This window comes from Osmerus eperlanus, chromosome 1 (assembly GCF_963692335.1).
Source record: "Osmerus eperlanus chromosome 1, fOsmEpe2.1, whole genome shotgun sequence".
Lineage (NCBI taxonomy): Eukaryota > Metazoa > Chordata > Actinopteri > Osmeriformes > Osmeridae > Osmerus > Osmerus eperlanus.
In genome coordinates this window covers 20,895,048-20,916,425 of record NC_085018.1, presented here as the reverse complement: position 1 = coordinate 20,916,425, position 21,378 = coordinate 20,895,048, and the positions used below count along the sequence as shown (strand labels likewise).

Sequence of the window (21,378 nt, the reverse complement as noted above, 5' to 3'; positions counted from 1 at the left end):
AGAAAATATGATTATGAATGCATTCCTGACTTCAGAAAGGGAATGCTGATTAAAGAAAGTCTCTATTGCGTTACTAGCTGTTCATCTGATCAACCAGTACAGCGATAGCGACTGCTACCCCGCTGTGTGCTGAGGCAGCCAAACAATTTAGCCTGTTTTCCTGTCTGCAGCCAACGCGCCTCCCTCTACACGCCTTACCTCGCGGAGCTGAGGCTGGGTTCTGGCAAGTTACCCACCAGAAGTCTCAATAAAAGGAAACACGCTTTATCAGCTGTCACTTCGAAGGGTCACAAAGCTTCGACTGAAGCTGTTGTGGGAGGACTGGGTCTGGGAGGACTGGGTCTGGGAGGACTGGGTCCGGGAGGGTATAGAGCGGTAGTGTCCTCTAGCTTCACCAGGCGACAGGGTAGCTAGTTTACTGTAGCAGGTTCCCCTGCTTCTCACTGTAAAGCTGTGATTTATGACGAGAGGGGGTTTTAATGAGAATGCTAACAATCCAGCTCACTGGAGACTTTTTTGGCGGATTATGACTAATTAGAAAGCATTGGTTACGGCTGCACTCCTCCTGGAGCAGTTAGAAAGCTGGTTGTAATTTGGCCTGGAGAGAAGCCCAGTCTGCCTTAGTTTGACAAAGTTAGGATTTTGTCTCAGCATTGCAGTTATCCTATTACTGTAGGTAAACACTCCGGTCCAACTCCAGCGAGGGTGTGCTAACATGATGTAGATTCTTTCCATTACTACATGCACCACTGACCAAAGCAGGCAATGTTTCCATCCAGTCCAATGTATTTAAGGTCCCACTTGGCCGCTTCCGTCTCAGTTGGGTCGCTCTCCGACATGTCATCCATCGCAAAGACGGCTTTCTGACGGAACTCTGCATTGTCGTCAAAGTTGATCTTGGCATCGAAACACACCACTGGAGGAGAGGAAGAGGAGAGAGAGATGGAGTGAGGAGCGGAGTGAGGAGAGAGGAAGAGAAAGGACAGGAACGAAGCAGAAAGAAGAAAGAGGCAGAGAGAAGAGAGGAAGACGAGGAGATGAGAGGAAAGCGAAGACAGGGAGAGAGAAAGTGAACAAGAGGACACATTAGAACTTTAAAAGGGATATGGCAGTGGAAAGTAATTAACATCTCTAACACCTTAAATAAATGAAATGAAGGATGTAACCTCACCCTATTAGTCTTAATTCTTTCAACGTTTGGAATATTGATGCTCATGTATATGTATTGGACTATGCCTCAGAGGCAGAAGCTGCTATGCATAATGGACACATCCTTTGCTCTGCACAAGTGCATGCGTTTCAAAGAGACTAAGCAGAGCACTACCTTCACAGCAAGTTAAGTGCATCAGTATTTACTTTAGTATTTACTGAGCACTCTACATTAACTGTCCTCTGAAGGCTATCACAAACGCCAATGCTAGGCTGCTTAAATCCTTCAACTAATATTCTCTGAAAAAGACTCTTGGACCAACCACTGTAAGGAAGATCTACAAAAAGAAACATACAGGCAACTAATTAATCCAATATTTGGCCTTATAATACATCTTGTCATGAAGTAGGTTCAGTTTCAGAAAATAGATGACAGCGAGAAGAATAACCACAATCTCAAATATGTTAATTCACCCGTTTCCCTGTGATCCTCAGACTATGTGATGCTGGTCCCACTGTGTGTGTGTGTGTGTGTGTGTGTATGTGTGTGTTTGTATGCTAGTCTCACCATGGCCATGTCTCACCCATGACAAGGAAACATGCACTCCTCACTACAGATCTCTCAGATGGCTTCCTCATTAATATTCATAAGCAATTATCAGACAACAAAACTTTCTTCTCTTGTCAATCTTTCGTAAACCAAACCAAGAACCAGAGTTTGTACATCAAACCAGCTGTGTTCTTGTCTGGGAGGCCATTTCATCTCACAACACCAGACAACACAGAATGAATTTTCATGAAAAGAAAACTACAGTTTAAAGACTGTTTCAAAATTTGTATTCAGGCTTTAGGTTCACCAGCCAAAGTAAGGGACAGTAAAACAAGTATATTTAAATAGTTCTTCATATTGTGTTCAAATACGAGGGGGCATGATTAGGGGGCCCTGCTTGAGAAGAAAATGTAAGCATACCCATGACACACACACACACACACACACACACACACACACACAAAGACAAACACACACGCAAGCAAACATTTATTCTCTACAATGGAATTATCAAAAGAGCAGAAAGCAACAGTACCTTGTCCCTCCGGAGTCTCTCCAAGAGGATTGACTTCAACTTGAGTCGCGTCGACTTTCAGGAAGAGATCATAGAGCCTCTTAATCTGATCTGCTGCCTGTGAGATCCACAGAGGGCAGTCATTATCAGACAATACAGCTCTGAGCAGCCGGCCGCCAAGGCCACTCAGCTGAGTTCTTACACTAAATAAAACATGGCAAATTACACACACACACAGAATGTGTGCACAGGTGTTGGAATTAAATAATCGAATAAAAAAATAACTGCACAAGACGCTCAGAGGTTATGTATACAGGAAGACAGACAATTGTTTTTTAATTTTCTATATGAATGTTTTGAAAATATGCATAACAAATTAAACTTCAAGAAACATTTTTTTTCATTTTGTGCTATATATTATAAATATAGACAACAAGTATTATCACTGCAGGCGTTGTGCGTTTTCTCTCTAGTTCTTCTGTTATAGAACCATTCTTATTCAGAGCGGCAGGGATAATAAAAATCCCTCCTTTAAGAGAACATGGTCACTTAATTGATTGTTTTTTTTATGCCTGCAACCAAGCCACTTGTTTTATAATACAATTCATCTGACAGAAAACATTACAAGAACTGCTCCTCACAAAGAACCCACACTCAGGCACTTTTGGTAATCTTCAGGTCTGACAAAATACTCAGAGGGAAACCTTTCAGCAAATCTTTATCCCTTCCTCCAGGCTGTTTAAATGTCCAATCAATATCCGGGAAGGCTCACGTTCCAGGGAAAGTATGTTTCATTTCAGTTTTCAAAAGAACATTCATTAAGTTGATTTATACTTTTTCCGCATGTTAACAGTCGGTACTAATAAAATGATTTATGCGTCTCTGCTCGTGGAGAGGAATTCTAATTAAAGATATGATGCTACCAGACAATCGTCTCAAAATTTGACCCTAAAATCAAATTAATATCAAAATTGCAAAATGAAGCGTGTATTTATCTATGCCGTGTCCCCGACCTAGTTAACTAGTCAGAACAGCCCCAGACAGCCGGCTGTGCAGGGCCCATCCAGACTGGTCTGGGTTGTGTCTGCAGTGCTGCTCCTCTGCCCTGCACGTCTGACAACTTCTCAAGGCCCCATTACCTGGCTCTCCAGAGGTCCTTTGAAACCCAAATTGCCAGCCATGCGCAGCGCCTGGTCATCTCGAACTCCCTCCCAAATATCTATGGGTTCCTGTGATTGGAGAGAAGAGAAAACGTGAAACTTGAACGCCAGACGGTAATGTGACAAAGTGGAGGTTCATTAAATCACCATCGCTGAGATTAAGAAGTGGCATGCTGCCAGAAGCACGGCTATGAGAGAGACAGAGAGAGAGAAAGAGAGAGCGAGAGAGAGAGAACAAACTGAAACTCTGGCCTTCTAAAAAAAAAAAAGAAGTTAAAAAAAAACCTCTCCCTCTTTCCTTGTCTCCATCTTAAGAGCAACAAAAGGGCCTAACTGCCACTCAGGTGATTCGGTGTTGCCACACTGACAGATGTGTCTGTGTAGAATGAGTCTGGTAGGAACTGTAGGACTATACAGAATATGAGATAAACAAGGATCAAATGATGTGTAAACACCTATCAACTACCGTCAGGAAATAGAGGGCCATGTGCAGCTGCAACATCTGCAGTCACAAGTGACTGAATCACCAGCCAGTTACTGGGCAGGATCCTCCAGTATGCTACTGTGCAGAATTGATGTAGCAGCCACCGGTGAGAGTGGAGAGAAACATCTGTACCGTTTAATAATGGAATAACATCTGCAGACAGCAGACAGGGAGGTTGTGAGCAGCCCAAAGCTCAGAGCAGTAGATGCAGGCTGAGACAGAGAGCGCATCCTAATGTCCTGGATCGTGCGCTACCCCGCAGACATTGGCCTGCGGGCAGGACAAGCTGTTCTAGCTTGGACTGCCTTTACTGTCCACAATTCTGACGCTGGTTTTACTATGGCCCCTCTTACCGTAATAAGAGTCATACAAAATGCATACATGGAAGTCACTTTATATATAAGGAGTTTGGCGCGAACCTTGAAGATGAGCTCAGGGGTCGTGGCAGCCACCTCCTCGATGTCCACGCCGCCCTGAGGACTGCCCACCATGACGGGCCCGTTACAGGCACGGTCCATCAGGATGGCGAAGTAGGTCTCTCTGCTGATGTCCATAGCCTCCGCCACCATCACCTGGAACAGCACAGACCCAATCAGAGCGGACCAACACCTTCCCTCCACTGACTACCAGCCACAGACCTCAACACTGACAGGAATGTACTGCATTACAACCCACAGAATAACTTGACTGTTCTACTCTACAGCTAGAATTAGCACTGGGGATAAAGCGAAGCATGCGGAGCCAGCAGGGTGAATGTGTCTTAACCCGTCTCTCATTCCTTCTCGATCCATACGACTGTCCTCCCTGGCAGCCGACAGCGTAGCTGCTATGACAGAACTCAGGGAGGAAGGCTTCAGTACGACAGGAAGACAGCTCACCTGGGGGGTTCTCATCTAGGAGAGCAGAACTTGACAATATATTCAAGCTGCTGCAGAGTGGCTGGGTCCTGTTCACTCTCTACCATCACCATCGACATCACTCTGCTCTTCTCACCTCAGACCGGACCTGGTCTCACTGTCATGTGCTGTGTCAATCATGTTCAAGTGTGAAAGTTGTGTGCATGTCTAGAAGTCTAACCATATCACTGTGTCAATCACGTTAGAGAAGACATTAGGTCTTCATAGGTGAAGTTTCAATTGGATATGATGCATGTCTTCCAAACAATCACACTTTTTCGTGTCATTTTGTGTTTATTTTTATCTCGTAAACTACATTTTCAGTGTGTATGTTTGTGCTTTCCCCTGAGTGACTACGTTTTGATCTTACAGCTGTGAACTTCCTTTTCCTGGAGCGTTAAAAAAAAAAATATGGCAAATATGACATTCATTTGATTCTTTCCCTAAACTTTGTGGTTGTCTGGCAGGAACGAAGGCAAGCGTTAATGGGGAGCTCAAGGCAATATATCACTAAGAGGGAAAGAGAGGGAGGGCAGATAGAGAGGAAGAAGGAAACGGAGGAAGAAAGATACACAAGCCACAGGCCAACATGGCTTCATTACCTGGAAATGAGTTTTGTCGGAATGTGTTTTTTTTTTTTGTTTTTGTTTTTTTTAAGGAGGGGTCTGCCGTGTGTAAGTGAAAGAAATATTCCATCTTAATAATGACACACAAATAGTTGTTTACTAACACTTTGGACTCAAAGCCCCTGAAAAACATGTATTATTTTTACAATGACAATGAATAAAACTAAGAAAAAAGGAGCCTTCATAAATGAACAGTCGCATACCACCCAGCACTAAGACAGGAATAAGACTAGACATCGCCTATATCAAAAATACTGTTTAACAGAACTACAATACACGGTTAAAATGACCTTGAAATAAGACACAAAGGCTAAACAGATCTGTTTAACTACAGAGGTGACTCACCGTTTTCACCTTCACCCCTTCTTTTGGTGTCTGCTTGGTTGTCAGACTAAAGCCAAGCATCTTATTGGCCAGCTCACCCACCACTGAAGGGCTACAGGAGAGAGGGGATTGGTTCAGTCCAATACATTCTTATAAAGCATCTGTAAACAGAGACTATGCACAGTAGGGGAGGAAAAAAATGAGAATATCATCACAAATTGTGTGGGAAGGTACAAAGAGATTCATTATTTCCAGCTTTTGTAACCATTTTCATTTAAATAAAAAGGTGCTTCAGCACATTTCTTGCCAGGTTCTAACATTCAGACAAAGGAGTTGTTTGGTGCAAATCGTCAATGTCTGCACTTCTCTTTGAATGAGTCTGCCCCTCTTTCCAAAGTTAAAAGCATTAACGTCTCTTCATCCTCCTCTCATCTCGCTCTCCTTTTAACAGAATACAAATGAAGCCTTGGGTTGTGTTTCTCCCGTGATAGATGAGAGGAGGATGAACTGTGTGCACATGTCACTGTCTGGGGAGGCCAAACTTCTGATGTCTCACTTTCACCAAGTTACCCGTTATTCCAAAGTAGGGTGACAATGATGCATGTCGTGGCTGTTTGTCCTTAATCAAGTACACACCTTTCTGTTTCCCTCTGTATTGTAGAGTACATTTGCCACAATATATCTTGGTGGATCTTACCAACTAATGTACTTTTACAATGTACCAAGTGTCAGTACAGGGATAAGCTTTTATAGGTGGTAAGAATTAGATTCGTTAAAATAAATGAGGCGCTAACTAACATGAATGCTGCAAAACTGACAGCAGACTTCACCTGACAAACCATGCATCAAATAGAATAGACTCCCCTTCAGTAAAGGTACAAAAAAAAAAGTACACTTATAAAAGTATAAGTACACAAACATGACATTAACGTGGCCATTAAACAACTACAAGTACAAAACAGTACATTCCAAGACCGTTTCCGATTGTAGAAAAAGATCAATATAATTTACATTTAGTCATTTAGCAGACGCTCTTATCCAGAGCGACTTACAGTAAGTACAGGGACATTCCCCCCGAAGCAAGTAGGATGAATTGCCTTGCCCAAGGACACAATGTCATTGGCACAGCCAGGAATTGAACCGATAACCTTCAGATTACTAGCCCGACTCCCTTACCGCTCAGCCACCTGACCCACAATAGATTTACGTGTACTCTTTTTTTTTTTGTTGCCCGGGATAAGACAAGTCTGCCATATAGTCATTTTCTCTGCAGCTCCAGCTGAAGAGGGGAAAAGCACAGTCATCTGCCCGAGAGGCCATTTTCTGGTCCCTGCCCCGAGACAGCCAATCATGAACCAGGAATACTCACTCTTTAGTTAAGTGCACTCCACCTTTAAGGCCACTATCGAACAGGCCCTTCCCTCGCCCCCCTGCCAGTATCTGGGCCTTCAGAACTATCTCCTTTGCTTCTGAAAGAGAGACGGAAAGAGAAGGATAATTGTAAGAGAGGACAGAATAGCGTGTAGTTGGGGGGTAGACAGCCAGGTTAAGGGAGAGCAATGAGAGCACTCCAATCAGAACAGCACATCATCATGGAGGCCTATTGTGTTCCCCAGCATCCGCCTGAGAGCCGTGTGCTCTCTGAAACCTTGGATCCCCGTCCCCGTTGTGGCCCTTAGGTAGAGTGGTGGGGAGGCGGAGTAACAGGAGGACAGCATGAACATCAGGCTCTTCACAGTAGCATCTTAAATTATACAGCGGCTATACCACAGGACGGTTGCAATGTGAATCATGCCTCATCCTCCCCATCTGTCACAAACACAAGGACGTGCGCCTGATGAGCCCATGTAGACAACGTCAACAAAGGGACATCCATCCTGTCGTCCTTCCCCTAACCCGGCTCAGACAGGAGGAGAGAACCACCTCCGCTCAGACAGGAGGAGAGAACAACTCAAATGGAGCGTCAGGGGCACTGGGCAGGGGTTGGAAGTACCTTCCAAATAGTATTGTCAAGACAGGGAATTCAACCATTCACAATCGAGGGGTACATTGATGTGTACAGATGGGGATGTGTGTGTGTGGTGTGTGTGTCGTGAAGGACATTCGTAGGGATTCCTTTGAAGACGTCAGGAAAGACATCTCGACCTTGAGACGGAGAGGAGATCAGACTGGTGTCCAGACATGAGCTTGCTAGACATGGTTAAGGCTCCAGACCCCAGCTGGCTGATGATACGAGTAGTGGAACCCAAAGAAAATAGTCTCTGACAAGGTGGCAGAGATTAAACTAATAGTGTATTCTTAAGGGTGAGCAGAGCTTTGTCTGGAGAAAAGGATAGAGGAGGATGAAGACAGAGAGTGAAGGGATTGAGTAAAAAGGAGAGAGAGAATGAGAGTGCATAATTCTTAAATGAATAAATATGTTAATACAAAAAAAATAAACTGCTACTGCACAAAATTAAAAATGAGTTCAAAGCAAGATGAAGTCGAGTGTCCTGTGGGCATTTGCATGAGGAGGGGGGGGGGGGGGCAGAACTGAACAGAGGAAATTACTTTTGTTAAAGAACTGGTTGAGGAAGGTGGGGAGTGCTGAAGAAGGGGCAGAGGCAGTCATGCGAGGTGTGATGCCAGCCAGGGAGAGGTGAAACACTGGGGAGAGGGCAGTAGATGAAGGAGGCAGAAAGGAGGAGGTACAGGGAGGTTACATGAGAAGTAGGGAGGGACTGATAAGGAAGACTATGGACTGACATAGGGAGGCCTACACTTGTAGCTGACAGAAGCTATTGTTCATTCCAGGGTATCAGGCAGAAGCATGCACAGCGTAGTCTTGAACACAGACTAGACACGCTGGCTGGAAGGACTGCACTCCAACAGCCCCTGAGAGGAGGGATGCAGCCTAGACTTCATAATGCATGGGTAATGGATAGGTATACATTCCTATTGCACGACAATGGTGATCAAGTAGGCCTAGCTAGAACTGATAACACACTCAAAATGCTAATACTTAGCCCAGATTTATGACAGCGGGGAACTAATACCTTGACAGACTTAGGTTCCTGAACATAGGCTGGAACATATTAGGCACATTTATCAGCAGAGGGAGATAAGCCTAAGCCTGTTCACGAATGAACAGTTATCCAATAAAACCACTCTCTTGGAAAATAGCCTGTAATTATACACACACCTTTGCCATAGCTTCTTAGCAAATCTTTTTTCCTTTACTTCCATCTCTCCACTGGTAGGCCAGTCATCCACGAAGATCTTACAACAGATAATGATGCATGGTGATGCGTAGACTCCAGTTCACAGGAGCGAGCGGAGCTGATAGACAACAGTGTCGTGTGGGGTATGACACACACACACACACACACACACACACAGGGTCTGGTCACTAATGAGGGAGACAGCACCAGGACAGGAGTGGTAGGAGGACTTTGTACCCAGGCACCGCTCCATGTAGGGGAGAGCTTCCTACATCCCTTGTGAAATGAGGTGCGTCTTCAGCGCGAGTACCTCCCTGTGACTGCTTAATATGGACGACATGCCTTCAAGAGCCTTGTAAACTGATAACTAAAAGGTATTTCTTAGATTTACAAGGAGGCAGGGAGGTGCAACTGATATTGTTTTAGAAGCCTGACAAAAATGTGATACAAAAGGGTGAGATATTGTTATGGAAAGCAAAGCATGGTCTATGGTTCAGTTCCCAAGCAACCGGATAGCGTTTGATGTTTTGTGTGCTGAGCAGCCGGTAGCTGTTCTCACTGTCACTTGTGGAGAGTATTGACGCAGGGTTGAAAGTTACCAGTGTTCGATTTGAGGAGATAAAAGGTGATATACTGCTCACAACGGGTACTCCAAACTTACAGGAGATCCGAGATACCATTTTGTTGACCATCCTCCATTGCATTTTGACAGCTCTCTACCAGAGCTAGTCAGTGACTTGTAAACTAGTACAATAACCTGCTTAAAGGTAGCAGGCATACAGTATATTAGTCTCAAACAAAAAAATCACAGAACACTCCTACTGAAGGGGAAATGGGGTTGTTGTTGCATAACCAGCTATCCATATCCATTTATAACTAAATCATGGCTTTGTAAAAAGGCAAGATGAGAATTTATTTTTCTCCATTTCCGTTCGTACTAGGGGACACAGGGGAGGAGAGGAACATTGTACAACATCTTCCATCGCATCAACTGTAATGTGAGTAACATGGCCATCCCCGGGCTAACTCATTTCCCCTTAATGAGCCCAAATGAACTGGAAGCGTATTTACCAATGACGGCAGTCAGCATCACAGCTGTTACTTCTGCCTCAGTCTCTCCCTCTGTCCCCTTTCCAAAGCTTCATGTCATCGTCTGTTCCCCTTTCTAAACAGTCCTCCTCCTCTCCCTCCTCTTCCTCCTACTCATGGACAGCCGCCGCCCAGGGCTCGACGGCAGCAGTGCTACTGTTCGTCAGAGATCTAATGACGTGGGAAAGGTTCTGCACGGAGCGCCACGGAAGATCGAGGCAGATGCGAATCCAAAGCCGACCCTGACACAGCGAGACGGGCTCTCTTTCTGCACGGAAAAACACGACCAGGCCCCACTCCCGGTGGGCCTGATGTAATTCAAGTAATGTGGCGGCTAAACGTGGCCAACTAAACGTCTCTCGGGAGGCAGAAAACAAACACAGAGAGCCGCTGTGGAAGAAGGAAGGTAGCCTGGTCCTCTGAGTACTGTGAAACGCAGATGGAAGATAAAGGACTTTCTAAAAACCCATGCACCGGTGTTCATCTTTAAAGCTCACAGCGGATGCTGTGAAGGAGTGGGGATGGATATACACAGCGAAACGTGTTTATTGTTAGAAGGGTCAGCTTAGTTAGAACAAACCCAAGAACTTGGCTGCATATTAATGATATTACAACTCACATCATAGCATAGAGATGATGTCTATTGAGCCCCTATCTGCCTATCCAACAGACTATAAAAAACCTGTAGGCTATATTGCATGAATAAAGCTTGGATAGGTTTGTCAGCTCATCTCAGTACACTATTGGACCAGGTCTGGCCATCTGCTCACCTCCACACTAACCTGTTGCCACAAGGTGCTGGGTTTGGTTCTGGAGAGACATGACCACACAACCCTGTCAAAAAGAACGGCAAGGCGACATATCGCATGACCCAACTGTCATTTACAAATGAAAATGTGTTAACCCATCTTACAGTTTGATAATGTGAAAAATAAGGTAAAACCGTAATGCCTGTAAAAGGTACTGCAATTCATGTAACGAAATGTGTAACAGCCTAACCTGTTTACTAGTCATCCATTCTACTCTGGTCAGTCTTAAAGCCTGACACAAACAAGCAAAAAAAAATATTCAACCATTTGCTCTCACTTCTCTGTGCAGGTTGTAGGCTTGTTATAATGAAGTTGAGAACATGACGTACGGTGTGCAGGAACACAGGTCACCAACTCTCTCAGCCACTGGAGCCCCTAGACATTCCAGAACTTCTAATGATAAACATATACCAAGGAACAGACCTGGTCTAAGATGCATTTGACTCGTTTCATCTTGACGGCTAAGCTCCGCTCTCCCTCGCTGTGTTCTACCCACCTCCTCTGTGTGTCTTTAGACTGTCTCTGTGGCCGGGCCTAATGATGTTGTCTTTGTGAAGCTCGGTTGGGCGGTGGGGGGGAAGGGGGTTGACCACTGTGTCACATCCGTCTACCCGTCACGGTCCGCATGACAGTTGATTCCTCGTTAGACAGGCATGTCCACCTAGCGCCAGACACAGGGCCACTAATGACATCCTGGGTCGCCGGGGCGGAGACTGCGAGAGGGCCCTGCCCTGCCAGAGTCAGCGGTCACCTGTTTACTACAGGCAGAGGGTCACGATAAGGGTGCAGCGCTGGGAAGGATGGATGGTCATCTAAGTGAATATGGTTTCGTTTTCCATAACTATTTTCTCTCTAAGGGCACCGTTATCGAACAATGGTAGCACTTCTGGGAGATTCACATTACAAAAGAAACTCCTATTTACAACCAATGGATGATTTTATCTGATTGATTTTAAATAGAGCGTCTGCTAAATGACTAAATGTAAATAGTAAGCCTACACTATAATTCTATACTACAAAACATCTTTGTCCAAAACATGTCTACATCCATGCCATGCCTGAGGAAGCAGTGATGAGCAACAGCACACCCTGGATGTGTACAAGCCTTCCCTAACCCACTGGAGGAATGACGCGGTGTTTACTGGAGTGATTCATTTCCTTTCAACCATTTGACCCACTGTCCACAAGTGTCCTAGTGTCTCCAAGCATGTTCTATTCCAGTGAAGTTTGAGGATCACAACGCACATTATTCCAAGCAGCCTATTAGCGTGCTGATACGATAGTGAATAGTGGAGTTATAATACCGTGTATCACCCCACAACATGAATAGGTTAAGCAGTGTAATGAGGAGGTGGAAATACTATAAGCTGCTTAGAGAAATCTGCTTTTTGAGAGACAGTCTTTCGCCGCGAAAGCCTATTTACAGCTGTTCAGACTCATTTTAGCTGCAGCTTTCCCCATACTGGTGTGACCCAAGAAGCTCCACTATGATGGCGGCAAAATGAAGGCTTAGAGAGAGAGCGAAAGCGGCACGTGAGAGTGAGAACGAGAGAGAGCAAGGGGATGCCTAGAACTGCTAGACAAAAATACAGCTCGAGAGATACAGTCATGTTGCTTGTGTTTGTATGCATACCCAGAGACACCGCTATCCAAAAAGGTGCATGCAAGTGCAAGATAACTGCATATTTATTCCTGTGGCCATCACACCCCATCCTGTCTGTGTTAATGACCTTGTGCTTAAATGAGTCCCTTTCCGGCCCCGTCCTCAGTTCCTTCTCCCCGGGAGCATGTCTTCTTGGCAGGTAACGGTGCCAAGAAACCTCCTAACACCATCCGTCTTTCTGTGTGACAGGTCGGTCCTCTGGGGGGCCAGAGTCAGTCTGTCCATCACCCAGAGGCATGCTGGGAGAAGGGCAGCGTGGCGGAGATACCTGCCGCTCCCCACACAAACTGGCTGCTCTCATTTATTCACCTTCTGTCTGATGGAGACGCAAAAAAGGACACCGATATACTGTGTATGATAGAGAGACAGACGGGTAAGGAGAGATGGAGAGAGAGAGGGGGGGGGGGGGTTGGGGACAAACCTCTGTAAGACATTGATGGTTCCAGTACGGCATTCCTAAACATGTCAACAACAACACCACGGTTCTCCAGGAACAGAACACATTTTTACTTGTTCTAGGTTATTAGAGAGAGACAGCAGGAGTTCACTAGCTTCCATGTCGCATTCTTACTGATAAAATATAACAATCTCTGTCAACGTATACCAATATAAAGGAAAGGAATACCACACACACACACACACGTTTCCCCGTGCAGGGAAGTCCCATCTGAGTCTCGGGACAGTTGGAGCGTTGGGTGCACGCTGTCTGTGACCCAAAACCAAGACTGTCACAGTATACCCTGAGGAGAGAGTACTTTACCAGCTGTCAACATCCATGTCAATCAAAACACCCCTCTCCCCCTCTACCTCTCCCTCTCCCCCTCCCTCCCCCTCTCTCTCTCTCTCTCTCTCTTTTTTCTTGGAGCGATAAACATCTCAGAAGTTTCTCAACTTGTTTAGACAGAACTGGATGCTAACAGAAGTTCAGGAATATCTCAACTGTTCTGTTATACAAGTCCCCCAGGATAGCCAATTATGTAGGCAAAAACTTCACATGCCTCCAACGTCAGTGTATTTTCTTCTAAACACATTGAGACAGACCAAACAATTCAACAGAAAGGATCTGTATACAGGATTGCCCTTTTGTCAGTCATGTTCTACCCAGAACAATGCAGAGGACATGGGGAAAGTATCCTTGAAGATCAAGGATCCATTTAATTTCCACCATTGTGACAGCAGCTGGTGCAACACTCCACTCCTGCCTACTCCCACCAGCTATGAGGCAGCCTTCGCCCCAGCTGAGCACATGGCTACAGGAGCTCCTCTCATCCCCTCCACATCTCTGGCTCAGGCAGACGAGGAGTGGTCCTGAGTGAGCCAACACTCGGGCGGCTCTCAGAGCTAACTGCCACTGTCAGCACTTCTCAAGAGGCGGCCTTGGCTTGTTTTCTGGATGGGGAGATGAAAGTGGGCTTATCAATGCTGAAGTGTTGAGAAGCATGAGGCAGTGTTGGCGGAGAGGGTTCCTCGGGAGGAGGGTGGCGTTGGAAGGAGAACTTGGCCCACCCTGAAGAGCGAGAGGCAGGTCTTCCTGCCCTCGTTTTCAAACTTATACTGAATGGGACGGTTGGAGAATGGGTCTGACACTTCAGTCAACATGAAGGCTTTGTGGTGCTAGAAATGCACACAAGATGGGCTCAACTACTCCAGTTCTTCCTCTGTGTTTCTAGTGTTGTAGGGAAACGATCCAGGCATGGTTCCTAATCAGCCTGTGTTATGCCCAGGAGAAGGCCTCAATAGAAGAGATACAGAATGGGGCTGGGCCTCACTGGGCGCAACAGGCCAGATGTTGGGACTTAAAAACAAGGACAAAATGCACTGCAGAGAGTAAGAGATGAAAATAAAACATTGTATTCCTCCTTACAAATTTACTACTCAATGGAGCATAGAATAGCTCTAATAAAACATGCAATTTAGCGCCAACATTACCAAAATAATGGTGCCATACCTTCTGGCTGAACAAGTGCTGCATCGGCAAAGCAGTGGACAAAGTGTGAGTGACGGTAATGTGCCACCCGCGATATCAATACCATCCAGACGTCAGCACACTGAAATTACATTTTGATTTGTGAGGTCCCTGAAACTCAACTCATACTCCACTGAATGGATTTACACAATCATTTGAGAGACATTCCAATTGTTCTACCACAGAAACAACAAGTCAGAGCTGGTAATTAGGCTCCTTTATGATCCATAAAGTCACAGATTTTTGTATTAGCGGTGGGATGTTGTTTTGCCTTTCCCTCAAACACATGCTATTAAGATTCAGAGGCCTGGGTGTGTTTGGTTATTGTAGCTGGCTGCAGCTGCAAGCTTTATGAAAGATTGTGAGTGTTAGGCCAAACAAAAACATAGATACACAAACACACAAGCTGGGAACAAATGGAATATTCATTGGCAAACAGAAAATGAAGACAAACACAGTGGCAAACACATCGGGATTCACACAAACATTCACATTTGGACTGCCAAGTTAAGCCTAACAGCACATGTTCTACTGTCGCTGAAAAACGGGAGAAGTTATCAGATCCGCAAGTCTTTCATCTCTCCACAGAGCAAAAAAGAGGGACCAACCAGCTGACACCAGACAACATCTACACGGCAGCTAGTTGCCTTCAAAAGACTTTTGCCTTCCTCCACGAAGGAAGTGATTTCAAAATAATGGTGTAAATAAATATATAATGCAGGGAGAACATGGTGGTGGTTTGTACAGACGTGTTGAACATGGACCAACAGGGATGTGATTACGCCAGCGTCACGCATGGCTGAGGAGGGTCTGTGAGTGCAGGGTGGCATGGAAGTTGTGGTGGTGCTAGAGGGACGTGACAGATGGTGCAGGCTCCACAGAGTGGTGGGTCGAAAGAGAAGCATATGGTCCACTCCAGCTGATGTCACACGGCAGCCCCAGCCTGGCCCAGGGTGGAAACCATGCTCCACGCCCAATCAGCCAGCCAGCCAGCCAGCCAACCAACCAGCCGCCCAATCAGCCAGCCAGCCAGCCAACCAACCAGCCGCCCAATCAGCCAGCCAGCCAGCCAACCAACCAGCCGCCCAATCAGCCAGCCAGCCAGCCAACCAACCAGCCGCCCAATCAGCCAGCCAGCCAACCAACCAGCCGCCCAATCAGCCAGCCAGCCAGCCGCCCAATGAGCCGGCCAGCCAGCCGCCCAATCAGCCGGCCAGCCAGCCAACCAACCAGCATTTTGGTTTGCACCATCCCACAGACTATTCCAAGAAATATTAGCACTGCCCCCAAGGCACTAGGATCACAACAAACCATTCGTCATCTTTAAAAGTGACCAAGATGGCTCAGTAAGATTGACTGATGCATTGTGCATCCGAGGTTCGAACACTAACTTCAAAATAGATACTTGAAGGTATTTCTAGAGAGATTTTAGAGAGGCAAGCAGAATCATCAACCTCAGGAAACAGACAGGCTTCCAGAACACTGGGAACTAACCCAGAGCTAGTCAGAACCGTTTCATTCTTTAAACATGGAAGTTGTATCTATATAAAAACATGGAACGGTATATCTGGACCTAGCCCATCATGTAAGGACTGATGCAAACCTCGCTGTGTAACTTCCTGAATCTTTCCCTATAAGTAAGAACACAAGATGTTTCATGCCATGTGACGACAGTAAAGACTCAAGTAACCACACCAGACAACTGGATCACCACATCAATGGCTGAGTGGGTTGAAGTGTGTACACATTATACCTGCCTCATCAAAGATTTAGCTAATGTCAAGCCGTCTCTCTCGTAGGCTACACACAGAAATATCACACTGAGCACCCTTCTAATAAGCACACATGAGATTTACCTGGCATGCATAAACCTAGTGTGTTTACACTGAATATTCATAGACCTGTGAAAATGAATTAAGATTCCCACCTCTGTTAATTGTGATTCTACCCCTCTGCCTGTTTAGAATAATCCAGAAAGTGAAACTGTTAGGAGTAGTGGGGAGCGGTGAGATGAAAGACAGAGAAAGATAAGTACATTGACAGAAAGAGAAAGAGAGGGTGAAAGCAGAAAGATGGAGAGAAAGCAAGAGAGAGATGCAGAGACAGCGCTGGAGGGCTCTTACAGGCGTCAGGATCTAGAGTGGAAGGAATGACGTTAGTGGAGACAGATGGCTGTATTCTGATATCATTTGGGGTGCTCCTGACAGAACAGGATGTGTGGGGAATCCTACCAGCAATCCAGACCCTAGACTTTTTGATAAAGACCAAACTACATAGACCCTATGCACATGGCAGACACTTTTTCCCTAAGAGGACAATACAATCTATCAATGAGGAGCCACCCTACACTTCACATACACATCAGATTTATGATGAATACAGATGTAGATAAAATGTCAAGAATAATCTATGCAGTGCTGAATTAAGATGTATACCTTATGCTGTGTTCACACCGAAAGCGAAGCAAATTATTTGTGCGAATGAAGCAAATTTTTGCTTGGCGTTGATTTTCGTTTATTTGCGAGAATTGATAGCCAACCGTTTTATTTTCATCGTCAACCCAGGGCTCGCAACTAACTTTTTTCCACACTGTCACAGGACCGTCCCGAAGTGCAAAATTAACTGTCCCAAACTGTACTTGACCTGTCACAAAATGTAAATTCTTGTGTTTTTGCATTGACATTCTGACATGGGTCTAGGTTATTTGCAACACTATTTAAGTAATCCAGACAGTTGTGGGGCTCAAATCAACGTCTGAATTTTAATGTGAATACATCCACAATAGAATACCCAATTTTCCAGGTTGATTCAAGGTGGGGCTAACAATTCTTGGTGTGGCTGTAGTAAAAATGGATTAAAAAGGTTTTTAAAAAGTTTTTTGGGAAAAAAAACTTAGGTTGAAAATATATGTGCGATTTCTTTTTCAAAAATAGGTTTGCATCATTAATGAGTACTTGATGAGGACTCTACTAAACTATACTGTACTCTATTGTACCCTGCTCTGCTTTACACTACTCTGTTTTAGTCTTCTCCGTTCTCCTGTCCCCTCTCCTTTCACTGTGCGTGAAAACAAAGTTTATAGAACTTTTTTTAAAGGTTCCAAGAAAATATAGATTAAAAAAAAACGATCGATATATTTTTTTCTAAAAAGGTTTACAAAAGGTTTTGAAAAAAAACGTTTAAAATATTTTCAAATCACGCACCGCGCACCGTAGAGCAGCACATAACACATAGCAGCGCTTGTAATACAAATAAATTGTTCACAGTTTATTTGTAATTTTAAGATCGAGGTAAATGTGATGATATGTTTCACCTGCTTTGTGTTTAAAGGTGTTGAACCACTGGTGTATGCATTTTATATTGTTATGGACTATCCAAGTAGCGTCTTTTGACGGAGGAATTAGTGCCCACAGACAGCTAAAATACTCTTGCCCTCCATTTCTTCTAAAACGTCAGTGACATCTCTTCATTGATCAACTTTCGCGATACAGCGTCACACAAATTTTTCGCTTGAGTTGAAAACTTTCATTTGCACAAATGTGTGTGTTTGCATTGACTTTACATTTAATCTCGCCGCGCGAATAACTTGCTTCGCGTTCGGTGTGAACACAGCATTAGGCTGAACTTCTCCCCACAATGAAACCCAGCTGAAATTTGTGATTGGTGCTAAAAGTAATACTGTATGTTGGTGCGCATACACAAACATGTCTCATTCATTAAACAATGTGGGGGAGATATAAATCACACCATGTTCTACTTCAATCTCTGGTTTGTCAATCATTGCTCTGGGGACTGGAGCCAAGCAGCCCATGAGGTGTCTAAGCTAGGCTTCTAGTTTTATTTACAATTCTGAAGAAAAATCCATCAAGATTTACTCAATGATGCATCTGTCAACTGGGTGATGATATAAAAAGTGGCCTGTTTAATCACATGCTCATTGGCTGTCGAAAACAGTGTGTGTGTGTGTGTGTGTGTGTGTAGATCAAGAAAAGGAGGTATACAAACAAATCTATATTTATTGCGTGACGTACGATCATATAAAAAAAATTGTAAGATATCAAACACTGCACAGCTTTTGAATATAGCCTGTTGGAAAACACATTTCCAGTTGCGGGAAACGATAGCTCAGCCTTCCATAGAGTGGCACTGTATATCATTATCGATAAGGCATTTCGTCTATTGAAGCTGCCAAAAGATGACACTCTCTTTCATATTCATATGGCGACATGAGCCAAACAGGCTTTCAAATGACAAACATCACCAGGTGATGCATTGCTGACTCTGAATGAGGTGTCATATTTACCAAGCCATGGAGACCCTTCTGTCTGATTCATTGAGACACTTAAGAGAATCTGTGAAAGTTTTCACCTTATTTTCCAATCAGGAGGTGTATCCTGTATGACTTGAAGCCACTCAAACTCTAAATGGGAAACAGGTAGTTAAAGCCTCGAAAGACGTACATGCGGCTTAAAAGTTTGAGAGAAAGAGACAGAAAGAGCGAGCCACTGTCAGTGGGACAGTTAGAGTTCCATACTCTGGCTAAGCAGGGGGTGTTGGGAAGCCTCTGTTCTCCCTGCACACACAGACGGCATCGGACAGGTGTCACTGGGTCATTAGCTCGGCGCAGGCGAGAAGCTGTCTGTCCGTCCACAGACAAACAAACAGGCCTTTTAAGCGTCTGGCACTCAACACTCCCAGTATGGGAGCCACTAAGTGGCTCCACTTTATATGAGAGATTGGCTAGTTAGGAATCGGCCATCTGTGATGATATTACTCTCTACCGCTGTTGAATCAAGCACATAACAAAAGGCCGTGGGGTTGATTGAAGCCAGTTGATGCTTCATATTAAAAAAAGCCCCTCAAAGTTACTTCTCCAGAGTGTTAATGGTCTAATCAATCAGGCTCTATTTGGAGGCTCTGCTAGGCTGTGCTGGTGTATAGAATGAACCTGTAGAACCTCCAGCCCCAATTGAGCTGTCAGCTTCACTGCTTCATGGTTAACTGAGCCCAGCAGAGGAAGTATGTGTGTGAACGTGTGTGTGCGTGCGTGCGTGAGGGACGGAGGGATCGCAGTGGTATATCAGCATCACACATAAAACCATTTGAGTCTCGCTTGGTCACCTCCACCACCCCCCTGTGGAGCAGCAGCAGCCCAGGTCCTCTCCAGAGGCGTTCCAGACCAAGCTCTTAGCCACAGCCAGCCTGCCCCTCTCCTGCCCCTCTCCTGCCCCTCTCCTGCCCCTCTCCTGCCCCTCTCCTGCCCCTCTCCTGCCCCTCTCCTGCCTCTCTCCTGCCCCTCTCCTGCCCCTCTCCTGCCCCTCTCCTGCCCCTCTCCTGCCCCTCTCCTGCCCCTCTCCTGCCCCTCTCCTGCCTCTCTCCTGCCTCTCTCCTGCCTCTCTCCTGCCCCTCTCCTGCCCCTCTCCTGCCCCTCTCCTGCCCCTCTCCTGCCCCTCTCCTGCCCCTCTCCTGCCCCTCTCCTGCCTCTCTCCTGCCTCTCTCCTGCCCCTCTCCTGCCCCTCTCCTGCCCCTCTGCCTCTCTCCTGCCTCTCTCCTGCCCCTCTCCTGCCCCTCTCCTGCCCCTACAGGGAGCTACAGGACCACCCTGTGTTGGCTCCGGATGAAATTTTAAAAGCTACAATCCTTTTCTCCCTCTCTCTCTCCCACCCCATCTCTCTACAGCATGACTGGATTTAGGACAGAGAGAGCCAAACACAAGCATAAACAAATAAGGCATCGTCAGGGCCTCTCGCAATCATACTGAGCAATCACTAGTTTCATATTGAGCAATCAGCAGTAAAGAACTTTGCCACACACAGATATTTCCACAACAGGACAGCAAGTCCCGTTTTGTGAACTCATGCGGATAAGCAGATATTAGAGCATCCACAGGCTGAGGATAGAGGGGGTCTGTGGTGGACTGGAAGTGTGGTCTGAGCCGTGGCCAGCCTTCTGTCACAAGCAGGACTGTCACCGAGAGACAGTGCATCACCCCATCCTCCTCAGTTTATCTTGGCCAGCATCAGGGCCAGGGCACTGAGTGCAACACCCAGCCAGCAGCCCCTCAGAGCCCCTCAGAGCCCCGCATCTCATTGGGCAACAAGAAGGATTCCACCAGGCAGAGTTTGTTGTTGTGAGAGCACTGAATAAAATATAAGGCTGAGGCATGTGTTGGTACACAAGGATCACTGTGTGTGTACCGTGTACGTGCGCGCACGAGCATGGCTACCATTACATCACATGGGGAAACAGAGGCAGAGAGGGAAAGTGAAATGGAAAGGGTGTGAAACATAGTCATGTGGTTGAGTGGAGTAATGAGACGGGCATGGTCACAAGACCCCCCCCCCCCCCCCCCAAACAAACCATATAAACACTTGATTACACTTGATAACATTTCAGCCAGGATTAGGCCCAGCCACAGCTGTTATGTGGGGGTGGAGCATTGCTACGATCACAGAACTGGGGACAGCAAATGAGCTATAAACATAGTTTATCTATTGCACGTGCTCACATGGCCGCTGTCCGGTACTCACCCAGCCTCTTGGCAGCCTCCAGGGCTTCGGAGGCTGTGTCAGCCACGTAGAAGCGCTGGACCGTCACCCCGCTCTCTTGCATCAGTTTCTTGCTCTGGTACTCCTGCAGGTTGAGCCATCGTCTGGAGCTCAGCCTCGCACACTGGAGGAAGCACACGGGGGGGGGGGTGGGGGGGTAGAATAGGTTATACAAAGACCAAAGAAGAAGAAAAATTAAGAACTTGTTCCTAAAGAATTTGGGGACAAAGAAATGCATGTGGTAGAACCTGGACCTAAATAAAAGCTGTCAGGACAGCTCTATTTCAGTTTGTCGTCCTCCAACTTCATTTCCTCTCCCTCGTTCTCCTCCACACTCTGCTTCTCCAGTAATGAGCTCCAGTCAGACAGGCCTACAGCAGGCTTCTTTAAAGCCGTTTGC

General features: G+C 45.8%; 1 protein-coding gene across 1 annotated transcript in view; it reads right to left on the bottom strand.

Moving 5' to 3' along the window:
* Nucleotides 1-21,378, bottom strand: part of suclg2 (succinate-CoA ligase GDP-forming subunit beta) — a 60,531-nt gene that overhangs the window by 26,027 nt on the left and 13,126 nt on the right. The window contains exons 2-8 of the mRNA XM_062469743.1: nt 20,961-21,102; nt 7,073-7,172; nt 5,725-5,815; nt 4,277-4,429; nt 3,353-3,442; nt 2,235-2,331; nt 755-916 (exon numbers count right to left, since the gene is read on the bottom strand). Coding sequence (XP_062325727.1) covers nt 755-916; nt 2,235-2,331; nt 3,353-3,442; nt 4,277-4,429; nt 5,725-5,815; nt 7,073-7,172; nt 20,961-21,102 — 835 coding nt within the window. The remainder of the gene's footprint in view (nt 1-754; nt 917-2,234; nt 2,332-3,352; nt 3,443-4,276; nt 4,430-5,724; nt 5,816-7,072; nt 7,173-20,960; nt 21,103-21,378) is intronic.